The sequence below is a fragment of the Pseudochaenichthys georgianus genome, chromosome 1 (genome assembly GCF_902827115.2).
Source record: "Pseudochaenichthys georgianus chromosome 1, fPseGeo1.2, whole genome shotgun sequence".
NCBI classification, from domain to species: domain Eukaryota; kingdom Metazoa; phylum Chordata; class Actinopteri; order Perciformes; family Channichthyidae; genus Pseudochaenichthys; species Pseudochaenichthys georgianus.
Genome location: NC_047503.1, coordinates 33,278,615 through 33,297,280, shown reverse-complemented (window position 1 = coordinate 33,297,280; position 18,666 = coordinate 33,278,615). Strand labels below are relative to the sequence as shown.

Here is an 18,666-nt window from a genome sequence, read left to right as displayed (position 1 = left end):
GAGATGTACATATGAGAATAGTTAATTAGATATAAAATACCTCATTGACGTGCCAAAACAAAAACTATATATATATATATAAAGAACGATATGAGCTTAATGCAATAAAGACTTAAATGTTGCTCTTTGTCCTTGTAATAAGGCAATTCAGGCAAATAGGCATATGTTGTTATTGTGTACATTACAGTGGACGTGTTTTTCTTGCTCCGTGATTGATCAAGAGGACCAGCACCCACCCCCTTTTCTGACCACTCCCCATCCGCGTTGTGTTCACGTGACCCCCTCCGCTCTCTCTTGCAAAGTTAAAAACAGACTTTGTTTATCTTGCAGGTTGTTAGCTGAAATGCTCTCAGACTAGAACCTACTTCAAAGCCACGCTATTCTACTCTTCCCAGCCGTAAACGCCGAGAAGAGCGCGAAAAGCTCTTTTTATTTCGCTGCCTTATCATTTCCTTGTAATTAATTCTCATTGTTTTTTTTCTGATTTCTGCAGCTCACACCGTGCAACACGACACAAAAAGCGACCAGGCTTTCAGTTTTTGTTCTTCAGCACCTGCCATTTGTCGAAGACAGTTCTGTACTTAATATATTGTTCTGCAGACGTGAGGCTTGCTGTTTTTTTTTTAGAAGCTCCCCGTGAGGTTTTTTAATCGAGCATTTGGAGAGCGCCATGGCGACCGAAGTGGATACGTGGTCCTCCGCTCCTAAAGCCGACGGTGAGTAACTGAACCCGGGCTGGCTGTGTGTGCAAAGTGTCAACGAGCCACGATGGGCCTGCTGGCGGGCTCTGCCTAATCCATTGTCCTGCATGGGATGGGCTGCAACACCAGCCATACTCCACCATGTGCTCTGTTAAAACACATACACGCGCGCACATGCACACACCGAGCACTGCTGGTGCAACAGTCACTGCACACTGACGCAGCTTTGTTTGATTCACGCTGCAAATAGACCCAAACACGTTACCCTTTTTTTTTTAACGGTTCTTTGTTACGGTGTTGTTGTTGTTGAACTGCTTGTGCATTTAACCATTTCGCGTTTCTGATTGGACGAGGACACCATGCTTACTTCCGCTTTGACAAGTCGTTGTTTGCACACACTAGCGCTGCTGCTGAGTGCATTTTGAGATACAGAGGCTGTTTTTCTGCTGCGTGTTTTTGACGTTAAAAGACTACATGCATGAGTAACACTTAGCTGTTTTGGTTCCTGATTTTAGTCTCCCCCTTGAGAGTATGAATTATATACGGTTCCTTAATCACCTACTTGTGTGTCAACACCTTTTGTGTTAGCCCGTTTTAGATTTAGACCCATTATCGGAGCTTACAACGATGCACGCCCCTTTCCTGCACTAACAAACATATTTTTACAAGGAAATGCTTAAAAAACACGACGTTTTATGGGTATAAAAAACAACAACATGAAGCACAATCTGAGCAGCAACGACAATTAACGAATAATCTCTCCACATTGTCTGAGTAATGTGTGATATCTTCTCAATAATCTTTGATATCTCACTTATGGTACACTAGGTCCCGTGTTTTTTTTCTCTCAGACTGTCGATGACGTAGACATGTAGTATAGCCTACCATAGGAGCCAATAGGAAAGCCTTACATAATTCATCCCTTGCTGTGTATTTAAGGTTTACATAAGTAGTAGTATTGTTAGCACTGCATGTTATGTGTGAGTGGTTTCACACATTAACAGAGGTGGGAAGTAACTAAGTACATTTACTCATGTACTGTACTTAAGTACAATTTCGAGATACTATTTTATGCTACTTTGTACGTTACCCCTCTACAATTCAGAGGTTAACGGTATACTTTTACTCCACTTCATACATTTATTTTGTACCTTTTATTTAATTAGATGCTTATACTTTTTTTTTTTACTTGAGTAACATTTTGAATGCAGGACTTTTCCTACACTATCGGTACTTGTACTTTAACTCAAGTACAAGATCTGAGTACTTCTCACACCTCTGCACAATAATTCCTATATTTGTGTTGCACTCTCACACACATTCAAGGTTCCACGGAGGTAAATGGTTGCATGTGAGAAACCACACGGTTTGTGACTGGTGTGTTATGTTAGTGTGTGAGAAATCAGCCTGTGCTCCAGGGCACAGGTGGGCTTTTCTGCATGAACTTGGTTGCCTTTTTCTCAAGGAAGGTCGGCCACGCTTGATTGAGCAGCCACTGTTGATGAGGTGGTCATGCAGACTGTCAAAGACTCTATTGTCTGTGCCGACACATTTCTGGGTCAATGAAGTTGCACAACAGTCTTTACCATGTTAACCTTTATAGCACAGTCTGATCCAACACGTATATTCCCAAATGATCAGTCATCCTGGCTTAGAATATGTCGTTTTTTTTCTCGTAAATTAGGGATTTTTTTAATATAAACAGATTATTGATAGTGCCCATCTCTCCATGAATACTTGCATTTATGAGAGTTGTGAGGTTTTGCCATAATGTGTCTTTGTACACTATGTGACTCTAACTTCTTGGGTAAATACTTGAGTAACAAGCATCCTATAGAAACCTACAGCCATACATGTCAGACCAGATTTCTTCATGGCCTGCTGAGTAGATATTTAGTTGTTGTCTTACACCTCTTTCAGTTCTGTACTTAATATATTGTTACCACCTCCTCTTTCCCCCACTTGCACAAGATGTTCAGTTTTTAAGCTGAGAAAATAACGGTGCAAAGTAGAATTGTACTGTGCAGATGTGATTGTCTGATTAAAAAAAAAAAAAAAAAGAAGAAAAAAAAGAAGGATGTAATTAGCCTCTTAACCGTTTATCTAAGTAGCTGTAATCTTTTATGCACCTCCCTGAGCATGCACTTTGTCTCTGTTGTTGCTTAGCAGTTACCGAGGGGGACTCAAAAATGTACAGTCAGCGAAACAGCGCAACTTTACATTAAATTGAGTTGTTAATTTTTCCCTTCCTGCATAAATAAAACATTACCGTGTTTCACGAGTAGCAACCCTTGTATTTGTTTTACTTTTGGAGCATGTGTGGCACTTCCCCTGCGGTTATCTATTTAAACATGAATCACCTTGGCCCACAACGTTTACATGATGTCTCGAAAACATGTATTTGTAAAATTCTTCCCCTTTCATTAAATGAAATGACCGTTAAACCCCAAAGACGTCCACACCCTTTCTCCCCTGATAGATAAATACACTCAAGGACATTATACAGTACGGCAGTTTTTTTGGTCCCCTATTTTGTTGTGCAGATCGTTGTTTGACCTTTAGAGTGTATTTTCTGAGCGTAGGTGGACAGAAGAACAACGTTTATGTAGATTTTCGAAAACATAAAGCCTAGCAAACATGTGTTTTTAGTTATTTGGTCAACCTTCTAACTATAAATAATAATAACTATAAATAATTTGTACTAAGTTCATACAAAATAGATATATATATTGCGTAAACTGCTGGTCACAAGTTAGAATTCACAGAAATACAACAAGTGAGTCAGTTTAGTAGGCTTTAAGTTGCATTAGTTGCTGTCCTTTTCAAAATGTGTTCAGATCCTCTGATTTAGTTTAAAAAAAACTTTGATAACTTAGTTACAACTAAAAAACATAATTATAAAATCTGTCATTTCTGAATATGCAAATGCTCAGCACAAAAATGTGCCAGCTGGGAACACTTTCCATAAATCATGCCCGTATGTATATGCCTAATGTAAACAAAAAAAACATTCCTCGTTGAGAGAAGTATGCACAGCCTTCTTGTGTTAAACCTTGAAAATGCATCATTCTGCGCATACTAGTATGACATGTTTTTGAGCAGGGGGGGGTATAAATAGTGCAGAATTTGACAGACTCACCTAAATTGCAATACTTCCTACTTATAGTTAAGTTACCTCTCAGTGTACCTAGGACTGTTCATGGAGGAATTGTGCTCCACTCACCCTCTCATTCATGACCCCTGCTTCTCTATGGAGACCTAAAACTAACCACATGGCTGTGGACAGCTTCTACTCAACATGTAGTGCAGAGGTCTTCAGCTGGCCTGCCTCCGCCTGGGTTTAGAAACTGGTTACATGTGGGGGTGGTTTTGAAAAGCACCATGACAGCGTTGTGTGGTTTGGTATAATTTGGTCGTGCTCTGGGAGTCTTCAAGGCTTTAAGACAGCTGCGTTTGTTGCTGCAGCTTTATGAGACAGTATAGATTAAACCTTTACACCAGAACTTTTCTGAAGTCACAGTCACATGGTCTCTGCAGAGTTTAAAAATGCATTTAGCTCGCCTGCATTCTTTCCCCTTCTCGTTTAGCAACTCTTAGAAGACAGCTCTGACTTTTCTGCCGTCCTACTTTTCTGCTCTTTTCCAATTGGCTGGTTGTTAATTTGGTTCGTTGCCCTTGGTACGTTTCCAATTTAGTGCGCTGGCAGGCCTTGTGGCAAACATGAGGGAAGAACAGGAGGAGGACATGACACATGGCCGGCTGTTTACAGTTTCTAAAGTCCAGGGTGTGGTGCTGCTCTTACTGCAACAGGTTAATTAAAGGAGGGGTCCTGCTTTGCACAAAGGTGCTTCCTTTCATTTGTTATTCAAACTCAACGAAAAACATTTAAGGTCATTTTGAAATGTTTCTTTTATAAAGAAGGTTGCAAGTTAATAGTTTTTTCCTTTGCCAAAAGTATTATAATTACCCAAGGTAAAACCATTTGGTACTTTTTGCCGAATACAGACAGCTTTTTTTAGGTAGTTAGTTTTACTTTGGCTCTGGAAATGTTCCTCCTCGTGTTTTATACATGACCTGTAATACATAGGGCCATAACTTTGCACAAGGACTGCAAGTATTCATTACACCCTCAGACATTCCTCCTCCTCCTGCTCTGTTTATGTACTACTGCCTGGTCATGTGACCAGCTGTGGCCCAAAACATGCCATATGTAGTCAGGTCCACTCTAGCAGCCGCGGACAGATCGCGAGAAGACGGAGTAGGAAAAAAATCAAACAGCCGTGTCAGCATTTCTCAGGCATGTGTTCCCGTTTGGTCCCTCCCTCCCCCCAGGCCTGCAGTAAAACTCCTGTCGCACATGTTGTCGTCCCATACCTAGTACAGTAGAGGGCGGCCATATTTTGTTATTATATACAATATTTTCATCAATACAGAATAGTATAGAAAGTAACTTGATACTAAATATCACACCTACATTTTAACATCTGCTGCTAGGTGTTAAAAGACTGTATAAACGTGTCTGCTGCTGATACTCTGGTGTAATCTTTTGAGTGTTACATGACCTTTGGCTTGATACGCCCAACATGGCCCTGACGTATGGAGCTGGCTGTAGGGCACAGAACGCTTTGGTGTTGCTGTGGTGTAAAGGTGTTGGTGCCGTTTTTTTGTACATACAATAGCCATACACCAAAAAACATGTTTCACTATTGTCATGAGATAAGGATAAGTACAGCAACAACATGCAGAACATAACTTTGTCTTTTTTACAAAAATGGCAGAAATGTGTTGGTAGTAAGCATTAATGTTAGGCTTGTAGCCAGCCTCAGATTTACAAAAGTGTTTGACAACATTTGTAAAACTATAGCATCTGAAATGTATCCGCTGTAATACGATTTAACATGCATACACCGGAGTCCAAAAGAGTGTGACCTACAGTGATTTGCTCCATTCAGTCACAAGAGCATTAATGAGGTCTGAGACCTACAATAACTTCTGTAACAATGTGCACTGTGACATTGTCTCGGTAAAGGCTTCCCCAAACTGTTACTATTGTGTCCAGATCATTTACACAAGATGGTCTCCTTAACTACCCAATAATGTTATTATGGCAGTAGAATGACAACGTTGTTTGCTTTGGTGTTATTGTCTCGTTTGGCAAAATATAAACCATATAAACTAGGGATGCACGATATTGGGTTTTTGAAACCGATACCGATAACTCCCTGCTTCTCAAGACCGATACCGATAACAAATTATCGCCACTAATTATTTTAACGCGATTAACGCATGTGTATTTTTTTTTCTCGGCCGCCCCGTAGTTTCAGAGCGCATCGAGTTTAAAATACCATCTACAAGCTGACAGCCCAGCTCCTGCAGCCCGCTTGCAGCAGACCACACTTCCACGCTCACCGGCAGGCACCGACTGGCCATCGGGAGGACCGGGAGGGTGTGTGTTTGTGTGGCCCGAGCGAGCGAGAGAGAGACCTTACGTGCATTGTTGTTGTTAGCATCTGGTGCTAGCTAGCTGCGCTAACGGATATAAGGAGCGGTTTAAATGAAAACAGAGGAGCGACATTTTGCCACAACTGCGCCGAGCACTTGACTTTATGCAGGAAGCCAGACAGTGGGACATTGTAGGAGAAGTCAGCACGGATAGTGCACAACATGATTGCAGCGTCCAGGCAGCTCCGGTTCGAGCATATGCCTTGAGTTGCACATAGCTCCAACACACACACACACACACACACACACACACACACACACACACACACACACACACACACACACACACACACACACACACACACACACACACACACACACACACACACACACACACACACACACACACACACACACACACACACACACACACACACACACACACACACACACACCCACCCCTCATCCCAATCCACCCACACCGCAGTATTTCTTCTTTTTTTTTACCCAAAAAATATATTGTATATTATCGGGGCTATTAATACTGGTATCGGGATGACGTCATAATTCCTAATATCGGACCGATAATTATCGGCCCGATAATTATCGTGCATCCCTAATATAAACCCTTTTCTGACCACAGGGGTGTTCTCTTTCGAAGAAAACCTGGCCCAGGCGAACTGTCCCTACACGGTTGACGATGAGTTGCTGAATGAGGCGGAGGTGAACGAGAACTGGACCCCTCAGGAGAAAGCGCTCCACGAGGCGCGACTTAAAGCCAAAGCCAAGCGCCGCCTGCGCAAGTCATCCCGCAACTCCACCAGCGAGTCCTTCTCCGAATCGGGAGAAGCTTCAGGAGGTGACCCGAACAGTCCGAAGGGCAAAATCATCGTCAGCGACCGCAAATCCAGGGCCGGCAAAGGAAGAGGGCTGCCAAAAAAAGGTACATTTGAGCTACACTCACAGCCATGTTATAGTAGCAGAGAAGAGGCGTTGTGTTATAAACTTTATAGAGCAGCGCTTAAGACATGTGCTCCCCTTTTTCTTGTAAAAACAAAACATGTACAGAATTTTAGTGTAAATAAACCGCGGACCGGTTATATAACCTAAACCAAACGACATACGATAGAATATTTGTTTTCACATGTGCTGATTGTTGACAGTAGCAATAATGTTGGTTGGAAAACTGTTGCATGATCCACTTTTCATTCCCTGCAGCCAATGGCTTTATCATTTAATCATAATGCTGAGCATGTGTTTATGGTTTGTGTCTACAGGTGGGGCAGGAGGTAAAGGAGTGTGGGGGGCCGCAGGGATGGTTTATGAAGACGAGGAGCCTGATATGCGAGACCCAAACTACGATGAGTCTTCTCAGGTAAGCGAGTACAGCAGATCTGGATTTTTCATCAAATGAATGTTAAAGGGTTTAGACTCTCACACAAAGCTTGATTTCTGTGCTTTTTTTTATTTGCATTTTGTTGATTTAAATATTTGTTTTTCTTTGCGGGGGCATTGTATGTCTTTAGAGACATGTATGGCAGTAGAGAGATGACAGGAAATGAGAAGAAGGGAGATGGGAAATGAAAAATGATGCAGGCAGGCAGGCAGGACTTGTGCCCCAGGTTGTGTGCTTATAACAGGGGTGGGGAACCTTTTTCCTCTCAAGGGCCATTTCAAGTTTTACAATATCCTCAGAGGGCCGTACAAATTATTGACCTCTGCTTAAAAAAACTAAAATCACAGCCCATTCATTTCATTCTGTGCAAAGAAAAAGCAACCTCTTAATCCAGATATCTCACCATGACTCGCGTATGCATGCACGTGCAGGGTGTGGCATGCTGTGACCACATGCGTATGCATGCACGGTGTGGCGTGACCACCAAAACAGAAAGATATGGACACAAGATGTGTGCAAATGTATTTAGTTTCCTTTCCATGTGAACATGATTTAAGTGGGCCCCCCCCCCTCCTCTAGGGGGGTCCGGGGGTATGCTCCCCCGGGAAGATTCTTTTTTAAATGTTGACGTTAAAAGCATCAATCTGGTGCACTTTGAGAGCAACATGAGGAGATCTATGGATACATCTCTCAACACCCATATGAAACAGAACTGAAAGCAGATTTATTTTTCTTTATGAATATTTGACAAATCACTCCCCTTTCAAACTGTATTCTTCTTTATTAATAACTGTCATATAGTATTTTATACCCGTTTACTTTATTCTCTTGTCAACTATAATGATCATATAAAGATGTGCCTTTACCTCACTGGTTTAGAAAAAGCTTCTTATATTCGTTAGCATAGCTAGCTAACCAGATGCTAATAACAACAAAGTTATTGACTGTCTGATCAATATGACAGATGAACAGATCGCCACTGGGCTTTCAACTAAAGACACAGCCACGCAAAAACTGCGGCATGTGTACGGCTCCTTATCGGTACTGCAGTTTCTGAAGTGCTGGAGCGGCGTTCTGGTGCTCTCCGTCAGAACTGGCCCTGTCTCAGGTCGACTATTTTCATTTCCTCGCTCCTCGGTCTCACCGGAAGTTGATTTGTCTGCGCCATCTTGAGTACCGTCCCATGGCTCTTATTTCTGCCGGAGGAGCGAGGAGCGATAATCGAGGAACCACCAGTCCATCCTCCGATGAAATCCTCAGATACTCGCCCCGCCCCCTTACTGTGTATCGCTCACTGATTGGACGAGGCAGTGCATGCACTGATCTCATGCTTCTTGACATGAGAGCAATACCCCAGCGGAGTGAAGAAAATACATGAACCTCACAGGACTCACTCCTCAGTTTAAACTGTGTTTGTTTCAATTCAAGTATCATTTAGTTACAAATATGTGATATATCTGAACAACAAAGTGGTCAAAAATCATTTTACTCATTTATTGGAAACATTTGATCGCTTTTATCATTTTACATTTTCATTTATTGTCATTTCCATTCAGTCATTAAGTGCTATTAAAATGTTAATGTGCTACATATCCACACAAACAAACAAAGTGTGCAGTTCAATGAATGTTAATCTAACTGGGTTTTGATAGATATCTCTTTTTCTTCTCTCACTTATTTTATTTCTATTGTGCACTCTAATCAATATTAATCAAACTATTGTTCGTTTATACATTTTAAAAATGGCGTTTATCTTTGTTGAGAATGAGTTCTTATTTTATTTATTTGGGTCTACAACAGATGATACAAATGGTTGTGTCAGTAAATGTGTACTAACAGAGGCGGGGGTGTTTGTGGAAATAACGGGGACAGAGCTGCTGTCAGACGATCAGCTGTGCGGCGTCATCACAAACGGACGTCGCTTCACGTGACGCTCCGGAGGAAAGGACGTCCCATTGCTCTTAAAACTCATTTCCCTGCCTCTCGTGATTTCCTTGCGTCCCTCCATGCTTCCCTGGTGGGAGGGACTAGTCGCAGGGAAACGACGCAAGTGAGGGAAGCAAGGATTTCATTTAACCGACCTGAGAAGGGGCCCCTGTCAGTCGAGACATATACCACGTGATGACACGTTAGGCTCGTGTTGTGTTCAAGGACCCTGACCTTGGTCAGGAAAAACAGGCACTCTCTTGTTTAATTTTTTTGCGGTCTAGATTTCTTACATTTTTTTCTTTTTTGCGTGTGTTTATAAATTACCTCGAGGGCCGTACCAAATTGTCTCGCGGGCCGTATACGGCCCGGGGGCCGGAGCTTCCCCACCCCTGGCTTATAACATAACAAATTGTCATTACACATTATTTCCACTTAGCTATCTGCGAGTAAATATAATTTATTAAACGAGGGCTGAAACCAGTCGGATTTCTTTCTATCATTGATTCAAATTGCAATCTTTAAAATGTTCAACCTAAAAACATTGGCCACAGATACTTGACAATTTTACCTGGAAAAACGACTAAGATAAAGGGAAATGTGTTCTTTCTTTTGCACGTTTGACGTTGATCCAAAATGTTTCCTTTACCTGACTGTCAGCAGTGTGTACACACACTCTCTCATCTGTTTTTGCTGCTGATGAAAGAGCAGAGGATAGTTTATCTCAGTTGTTGATGGGCTGACCTGTTGTGCCGAGCAGATTTTTGTTCCAAAGAGGCCCGGTGATCAGAGCTGACACCTTTTATTTCTTGTGTCAAACAAACATGCTGATGTTGAGGAGCTGCTGCTCAAACACGCTGAATATAAAAGAGGCTTTGCTCTGCAAACAATATGAGTGTACACTCTCATAAAACATGCTCTCTTGCATCTCTAATGAGTTACACAATCGATCACTTGGATGGCATAAGATCAAAGAGTATGAATCAATTGGGAAATGCGACTCTACTTTTTTTAAACACAGGATTGTTTCATCCAGGTGGCTCCATTGCTTCACAATCAACATTATTTTGAATCTTTAACCCTGTTTTCGACCAAATGCTCCGTGTAATGCTGAAGGCTGAGTTAGTTTGCCCCAGGCTCAGGTCACACTGACTTCATTCAGGGTGGGATCCGAGCTTCTGTCAGAAAAAAAAATGATAACAGTTTTGGGAACAGCCCAGTAAAGCCTGTTTGATTTGGCTTTGAACGTAGTAGGAGGGCGGTGGAAAGATAGTGATTTTTAAAAAGGGAACAGGGACGGAGTTGATTTGCAGACGGTGCCCTTTGAACCAGACTGAGGGGGTCACCTGATGGATTTCTCGACTCACAGGTCATCCTGTACGTGGGAAAAGGCCCAACAAAATAAAAATGTATTAAGAATGAAATCGGGCAATGTAGCGGAAACTAAAGCATGCCACCTTTCCTCTTCTTTGATTATGCCTTAAGTATCAGGCCTCCATGTTGAAGACGTGTAAAATACAGGTTCAGTTTTGCCTGTACTTTGCCATAAACTATTGTTTTGATTCTCTCACATCCCCTTCTACAGTCCACATTGTTTATATAGGCAACAGCTTCTAAAACCGGAAAGTGAATCAGCGTTTTGGACATTTAGCTACAATCCTTCTTTTTCTGTTCTATAAACTTGGTCTCATCAGTACAGGTCAAAACAATGCTGTGATTAGTTTTTATGGTCAAGTTTGACAGGACAAATCAGAGCCAGCTTAAATAAAACATTTGTTTTTCTAGTTTTATTATAATTTGTAGGCTTTTGTTGTTGTTGTTGAATGTATTCAATCGATGCTAATCTCATTATTTCATCAATGTTTCATTGTTCTTCCTTAAAAGAAACATAACCTGAAAGGGAAGTTGGACGGGTTTTGACACTAATGCAAACAGTTGAGATGAAAGAGAGGCTTATGTTATATCACCACCTCGGGATAGCATGGGGACAGAAAGCACTATCTAACTATTTAATGGTTGTTGGTATAGATTTTTTTAGACTTTCATCGCACATGAAAACTTGCAATGAAACCTTGATAGTGTACATTTAACATACCTGTTTTTTTGGATAACTGACGGCTTGTAATACTGAATGTACATCCACTTTGTTGTGCATACATGTGTGCACGGATGGACTGATATGTTTATACTTCCACAGGGGGACACAGTTTACGCAACAGTTGTTCCAGAAATAGATGAGAAGGAACTGGAGAAAATGGTGAACCCGATTGTACAGGAGTACTTTGAACACGGAGACACGAAAGAGGTCCAGGTAAATATTTTCAAATGAAGCAATTCCTCTTCCTCTCACTGCTGACCACCAGTGAGCAGGTTTGGACGGATTAACCCAATAATGTAGAGCATGTATAGGAAGATTACATCAGTACTGATTAGAGACTATATGGTTCTGCGACTACATTACATTTTAACTTATTCAAACTTCATTCATTGACAATTTACCTTAATGTTAAGTTAATATTAAGCTGTCTTTAGCTCTGTTGTTGCTGTAACAAATGCAAATGTCCCCTCTGTGGGACAAATAAAGGGATTCTGATTCTGTTATTTGTCCTCACTCTATCAGATGTTGCTGAAGGGGCTCAACCTGGGCTCACATAAGTACGAGTTTTCCTCCCTGGCCGTGTCCCTGTCCCTGGAGGGCAAAGCCAGCCACAGAGAGCTGACCTCCCGCCTGCTGTCCGATCTGTCAGGCAAGATGCTGTCACAAAGTGAAATGGCCCGTGCCTTCGACAAGATCCTCAAAGAGCTGCCAGACCTCATACTGGACACACCAGAGGCTCCACAGGTAGGTGTTTATATTGTATCATAGTGCTGTAACAAAACATATGTCATGTGGAGTTGCATTCTGATGTTTTTTTCTTTAATGTCTCTCAGATGTTAGGGCAGTTTGTAGCAAGAGCCATAGCAGACCACGTCCTCCCCATGTCTTTCCTGGACTTTTACAAGGGCAAAGTGGACTGCGAGCATGCCAGGTGAGACGAGATGGCAAAACAACAAATTCAGATGCAGTCCTTTAAAGAAATCCACCTTTTATGCGACAGTTCTAAAATGTGTCATATATCTTCCTCCTCTGTGTTGGGAAAGGTTTTTACTTTTCATTTTTGAAGAGGAACACGTCTTCCTTTTCACTTAATGACTGAATGTACTTACTGAAAGCCCATTTAAGTGCAAGAAATATATTATGGTGTTGTTTTTTCTCCCCAGAGTGGCTTTAGACCGTGCCGAAGTGCTGCTGACCATGAAGAGGGAGATGGTTCGTTTAGATAATGTGTGGGGCGTTGGTGGAGGCCTGAGACCTGTGAAGCATCTCGTCAGAGAGGTAAGATCATTTAAAAAAACAAAACAATAAACTGATGAGTCGCCTTCTCATTTCCATATGTATTGACACGTTTTGCTTCTTTATTGACATTACATAAGGTAAACAGAAGGCAGAAATGCATGCTGGGTAGAGAGCCACAGGCCAACCCTCTGCTATTTTTCATTGTCAACAGAGCACTTTTCTCCCATGAGAATTTGGTATTGGCACAGGAGGGGCAAACACGAAATCACACCCTAGCCTTTAAACGGATACTAACACACACACACACACACACCACGTGCACCATATTGTTTCATGATCCGGAATTGCTGGAATGATTTATGCTAATGTAGGTGTGTCGTGTCGTGTTTATTGTCTTCATATTTTGTAATTTATGCATTTTAGGGATTCAGTGCTTGTTAAGCAATTGCATTTTCATCAATGTTTTCTCAGTCACCCTGCATTGTGTAAGCCTCAGAGGTGCAGGCTTCCAGTGTTGACCTCCTGCCTGGTGGGGTGCAGCCTCAGGGCGACACGCTGGACTGCAGGAAGCAAACTGATTATTTTGCTCGCTCTTCTTACTTTATTTCGGATTCCCTCTCATTGTTGTGCTATGACTTGCATTCTTCTTCTTGTCTTTTCAACTTCTACGTCCTCTCCTCTGTCAGAGCCCTGTCTGTCCACATTACATCAATTTTTTTGTTATTCCCAGATGCTCGGACAACCACACATTCCCAACGCTCAGTGAATTAGACCCAATTACCCAACTGTCGGTGTAGCTTTGAGGGTTTTGAACTTGTTGCTCCCCTCAAGGCGAATGACTAATTGTTCCAAAAATAGGTTTTAAGCGAAATGGTTGGTGCAGATCAGTAAGCGTTATATAACAAATGAACACTTAAAATAAAGCAGAGACTGAACCGTTTATGCACACCACTAAACACGAAGAAATGTTTTCCAGATATATCAGACATGTGTGCAGAGTTTTATTTCCCAAGGAAGTCAGGTTATTGCTCTAATAATCCCCCCCACATATTGTGAATTGAGGAAATACTTTTGAGCGACGGGTAGATGTTATTCAGCTCTCTCTTCAGCTCTGTCTTTTTTCCAGTCCCGTGAATAAAACATATTTTTAAAGATTTTATGTTAACTTTTACAACTACTGTAGTATCACAATACCTTGGGTGTGTTGAAACAAAGTCTTGCACTAGATAAAGACGAGGTCCGTGTATCTGAACATGGGATTATTCCATCAATTATCATGCCTCAATCACCACCATCGCTCTGATTTTTGTCTTAATAAAGAAGTAAAGAAACACACTTTTGCAGTCCATTCTGTTGTATCCTCATGGAAAGATTCCAAAGGATATTTATTGCCACAAACACCTCAATAACAAAGTTGTATTTGTGTGTCTTGTTTCCAGATGAACCTCCTTCTGAAGGAGTACCTGGTATCAGGAGACGTGTCGGAGGCGGAGCACTGTCTGCGGGATCTGGAAGTCCCACACTTCCACCATGAACTGGTCTATGAGGTATTGAAGCCTTTATGTTATATGTCATGGAAAACCCTACACACTTTCTCACATATTCATCAAGAAAACAGTCAAACAGTCAAGCAATAGAATAAAACACTTGAATGCAGAAGCTGAATTAAATATGTAAAAGACACATTTAAAGGGGACCTATCATGCAAAATGCACTTTTGTACGTCTTTTATACATGAATATGTGTCCCCGGTGTGTCAGGGAACTCACCAAGTGTCAGAAAACACAACCCTCTCTCTTTTCCTCCATACCCAAATCTCAAAAAACGGGGCTGCAACGGATCTGATACAGACTGATCCAGATTTGAAATTGTTCTGACGTCAGAAACAAGGAGCTCCGCCTATATGGGCAACTCTCCACCTATCAGGGGAATGAGAGGTTGCGTGGCATGGTAACAGCATGGTAACATGACGCTCGTGCCTTGCAGGGGGGCGTGGTCAGCTGCAGCTCATTTGCCACAGAATCAGCCCTTGCAAAACAGGGCTGGAATAGAACAGAGTGAAATGAGGCGTGGCTAAAATGCATGATCTGTTATGTATTTTGAAACAAAAAACTTCACAGACATGTTTTATATAGGTATGGCCCTACAATATATTATTCAAATATAGCATGATAGGTCCACTTTAAACTAAGTGATTTGCACACATGTGAAGAATGAGTAAGACTTGCAGGTATAAATAACATTTTCAGAGATATGTCAAACATGTCAGACAGCCAAGTGAAGTGAATTGGAAAGGAAAACTAGTAAGTGGTTGGTGACTGTCCTCACCGCTCTCTGCCAAGGACAGCGTGTGTCTGGCAGAGACCATCTCTCATTTGCAATTTATGCATCAACAGCTCAGTCCAAATGAATCTTAAATTAAAAGGCACTTTGCATTACATGGAACTGTCTATCCTCCGTGCTAATTTCTCTGTGATTATGTTCAGGGTGTAGCTGAGTGAACATGTTTACTCTGTGACATCTGTTTTTGTAATAAAAAAACAGGTGATCAAGAATTGGTTACCAAATATTTGATCAGGATTAGTTGTGGACACAATGTACTGTACCTTAGTGCTGTTTGTTTAGCACGACCAATCATTTTAGCCAGCCCGGCTAAAGTAACTGGATGGCCTACCTGCCTGTCAGCCTTCCATCGGTGCACAAACGTATCTCGTGCCCTCATTGGTCATGTGCGCGTTTGTGTGTGTTGGAGGAGGGGCTCTGTAAGGAAGTAGCAGATTTCTTCCAGCTGTGTATTTTCAAATTCTAGTGCACTCGAGCTGATTTCTCCAAAATGACCTACCCCACCTTTAAGTAATGAAATTATAGCCCCTTCTCCTTATGTTTTTAAATGATGTTAAACACTGCCACCCTGTGGAGAACTCTGCAGCTCGCTGTGATGTTAAACATAAATAAAGAAATAATTGCAACACTTCTCTTTTTTTTTTAAACGTTAGGTGTTGTATTCTCTTTTTTTAGGTTGTGGTTATGGTGTTGGAGTCGAAAGGAGACACTGCCAGTCACATGATGATAAAGCTGCTGCAGTCCTTCTGGAAAACGGGGCTCATCACTGTGGATCAGATGAACAGGGTCAGTGACATTTTTAATGTTCTAGTATCAAAAGTTATAAATATAATTGTGCATTAAACACATGAGTTAAACAATTTCTATGCTGTTCTCCATGTAGGGTTTCCACCGTGTCTATGACGAGCTCCCAGAAATCAACCTTGATGTGCCGCATGCTCACTCCATCATGGAGACCTTTGTGGACCTCTGCTTCAAGGAGGGTGTGATCACCAAAAAGCTGCAGGAATCCTGCCCTGCCAGGTAAACTGGTCTTGAATCAGCACCTCGAGTTTTTGTCTTCATATCTCAAAACTAAAAAAGTCCTAATGGCTGTTGTTATTTTATAGTTTAACCAACAAATCCTCAGAAAAGGCCAAAATCGTTTGCTTGTCTCTGCATGTCATGTTTTGCAAACCCGCCCACACCCACAAAGATCACCAAGACAGTGACCTGCTCTGTTATTAAGCACAAAAGGTGCTTCATAGTCACTCGTTAAGTGCTTTATTTTGACCATGGTTTCAGCTCTCTAATGTTGAATAAAAAATTAAACCGGAGAAAAGTCTCTTTCACTGGCTGCACTCAATGACGAAGTCCAGGACATTCTGTGCAATCGGTGCCTAATTTCCACAATTTAAAAAATCCTGTTGGCTGATTTATAGAAGAATACTGCTCAATAATTTCTATTTCTGATTCCTCCTGAAAAATAAAACTTTTTTTCTTAACCTGCTGCTTGCTCTCCTTTGGTTAAATTGTACCTTTCAACTGTATCCTGGTATTTATATAATGGTATTTATATCTGTTGCACAACTTTCCCAATAAATAATTTTCAAAAACAGCTGATAACTGTAGTATTAAGTATTACTTCATCCAGTACAACGGTGTAGCTCATTGATGTCTATAGTTTTTGATAAAACAATGGAGCTCTATGCCAAAGACAAAAAGACTCACCAGGCTTTCACAACTGAGACAGAACTTGTTGTAAGGATCGATTCAATTTGGTTGTATTACTGGGTTGGTTGATGATAAAAAGACTAGCTTTTTTAACCTTTTAAATAATTTGTTATTTTAGTTTATTAAGAAGTATTAAGGTGCATACTGAATTTACACTAAACATGTTTCTCAATCTGTATTTCCACCACCAGGGGACGGAAGCGCTTTGTCAGTGAAGGAGATGGTGGAGTGATCAAGAGCTAATTCACAGGAGGAAGAGCCGCAGGAGGAGGGAGAGGAGGGGTGTCGACAGGTCCTCACCCAGTTTCCTCTCCAGCTTCAACATGTTTCCCCCGTGATATTGGGGCGTGCTGGCAGTCTAAAGTTTCCTTGTTCCTCTCCTGATAATGTTGTCATTACACAAACCAGCATTGATGTTTGGTGTAAGTAGACGGAAAATTTGCCCAGGCGATCAGTTCCATTCATCTTGTTGATCACTGTTTGTGACATTTTTTTGTAAGAAAATTCTTTATTTTTGGGTTCGATGCGCCCCCCTTGCCTCAGTCTTTGTACCTGTTTATCAAGAATAACTAGAGTCAGAGCTGCAGAAAGACGAGTAGACGGGCTGGGGTGTGTGGGAGATGAATCTGGGTGTTTTGTTGCTTCGCTAAATGTTGAGCGCTATCGAAAAAAATTACTTAAAAGACAGAGCCTACTCGAGCATTCAGAGCGCTTAGTAATTTGGCTCAACAACAGGATCAAAACCGCTTCATTTTCTGCCAGAAATTATTAGAAATTATTTCAAGGACAACATACTTACTACCTTCTGGTACAAGTGATTTCTATTGATCCTTTATGAGAGGGTTTTTTTTTGTTCAGTTTTATTTTTATTGCATCTTGGTCCTCTGAGACCAAATGTTAACTTTATTTGGCACTGGTTGGTTGGGTATTTGAAACTTGCTTTGGGCAAATATACGTTGCTCTTTTTCTGGAAGAAAAACAAATATTGGGGTTAATGTATGTAAATGAAACCAAATTAAGCATGCAATATTTTGAGCACTGGAGCAATTTTCAGTTAATAAATCTACAGCTCAACATGTAGAGAATCAGGAAGTTGACTTTAAACTGGTTTACCTGTCTAATTTGTCTGTAAAATGGCCACCTCAGCTTTGATAAGCATATTCATTTATGCACTGGTTGTTTTTCATGTTGACGAAAAAATGTGTGTGTATATATATAATTCATTAAAAAGCAACAAAAAATAGTTTTCTGTATTTATTTTTGGTCATGCCCGCAGTATTGATTCAAAGTAACCAGGGGTGGTTTATTGTGCAAGTCTAGTAGAGATGTACATCAATCACATTTGTTGATCATTCAACAGTTGTGATCATAGTTGTATGTTTCCACTTGTCTTTCAACAATATATCTTCTATCTTTCTCATTTCCCGTCTTTCTTTATGAATACTGGTCGGAGCAGGTGTAGACATTTTAATTTAAGCCTGTAACTGAGAAGCAGTTTGAGGCCAAGGCTTTAATTTTTTTGTTTTCTCTCTGACTTTTGACCCCGTCCATGGTACATCTAAGATACCTGGTACCATGTCTCATGGCAAAGCTTTTTAATGCTTACAGTGTAAATAAGTGGTTGAGGGAAATTATGTTAAATGGTTCATATTTTGGAAACTGGTGTTATTCACAGGACATTCATGCATGCATGCAGCAAATAGACTATAATGTTTATGTGTTGTATTCCTACATCACATTTGTACTCTTCACTTATTTTGGAACGGCAACATGTTTAAAACACTCCCCTAAACATTAACTTCCATTTC

At 41.1% G+C, this 18,666-nt stretch overlaps 1 protein-coding gene across 1 annotated transcript; it reads left to right on the top strand.

The window, feature by feature from the left end:
* Nucleotides 1–296: 296 nt before the first annotated feature.
* Nucleotides 297–18,101, top strand: pdcd4a (programmed cell death 4a). The gene is made up of 11 exons (XM_034084340.2): nucleotides 297–716; nucleotides 6,787–7,086; nucleotides 7,421–7,518; nucleotides 11,663–11,776; nucleotides 12,086–12,307; nucleotides 12,397–12,494; nucleotides 12,727–12,841; nucleotides 14,242–14,349; nucleotides 15,821–15,931; nucleotides 16,029–16,168; nucleotides 17,050–18,101. Exons 1-11 carry the CDS (start codon nucleotides 671–673, stop codon nucleotides 17,099–17,101), a joined length of 1,404 nt encoding a protein of 467 aa, XP_033940231.1. The 5' UTR covers nucleotides 297–670; the 3' UTR covers nucleotides 17,102–18,101.
* Nucleotides 18,102–18,666: the final 565 nt, after the last annotated feature.

Coding starts and splice junctions, on each gene's coding strand:
- pdcd4a (XM_034084340.2), top strand. CDS start 671: ATGGCGACCGAAGTGGATACGTGGTCCTCCGCTCCTAAAGCCGACG. Junction 12,308..12,396: donor ACACACCAGAGGCTCCACAG/GTAGGTGTTTAT, acceptor AATGTCTCTCAG/ATGTTAGGGCAGTTTGTAGC. Junction 12,495..12,726: donor GTGGACTGCGAGCATGCCAG/GTGAGACGAGAT, acceptor TTTTCTCCCCAG/AGTGGCTTTAGACCGTGCCG.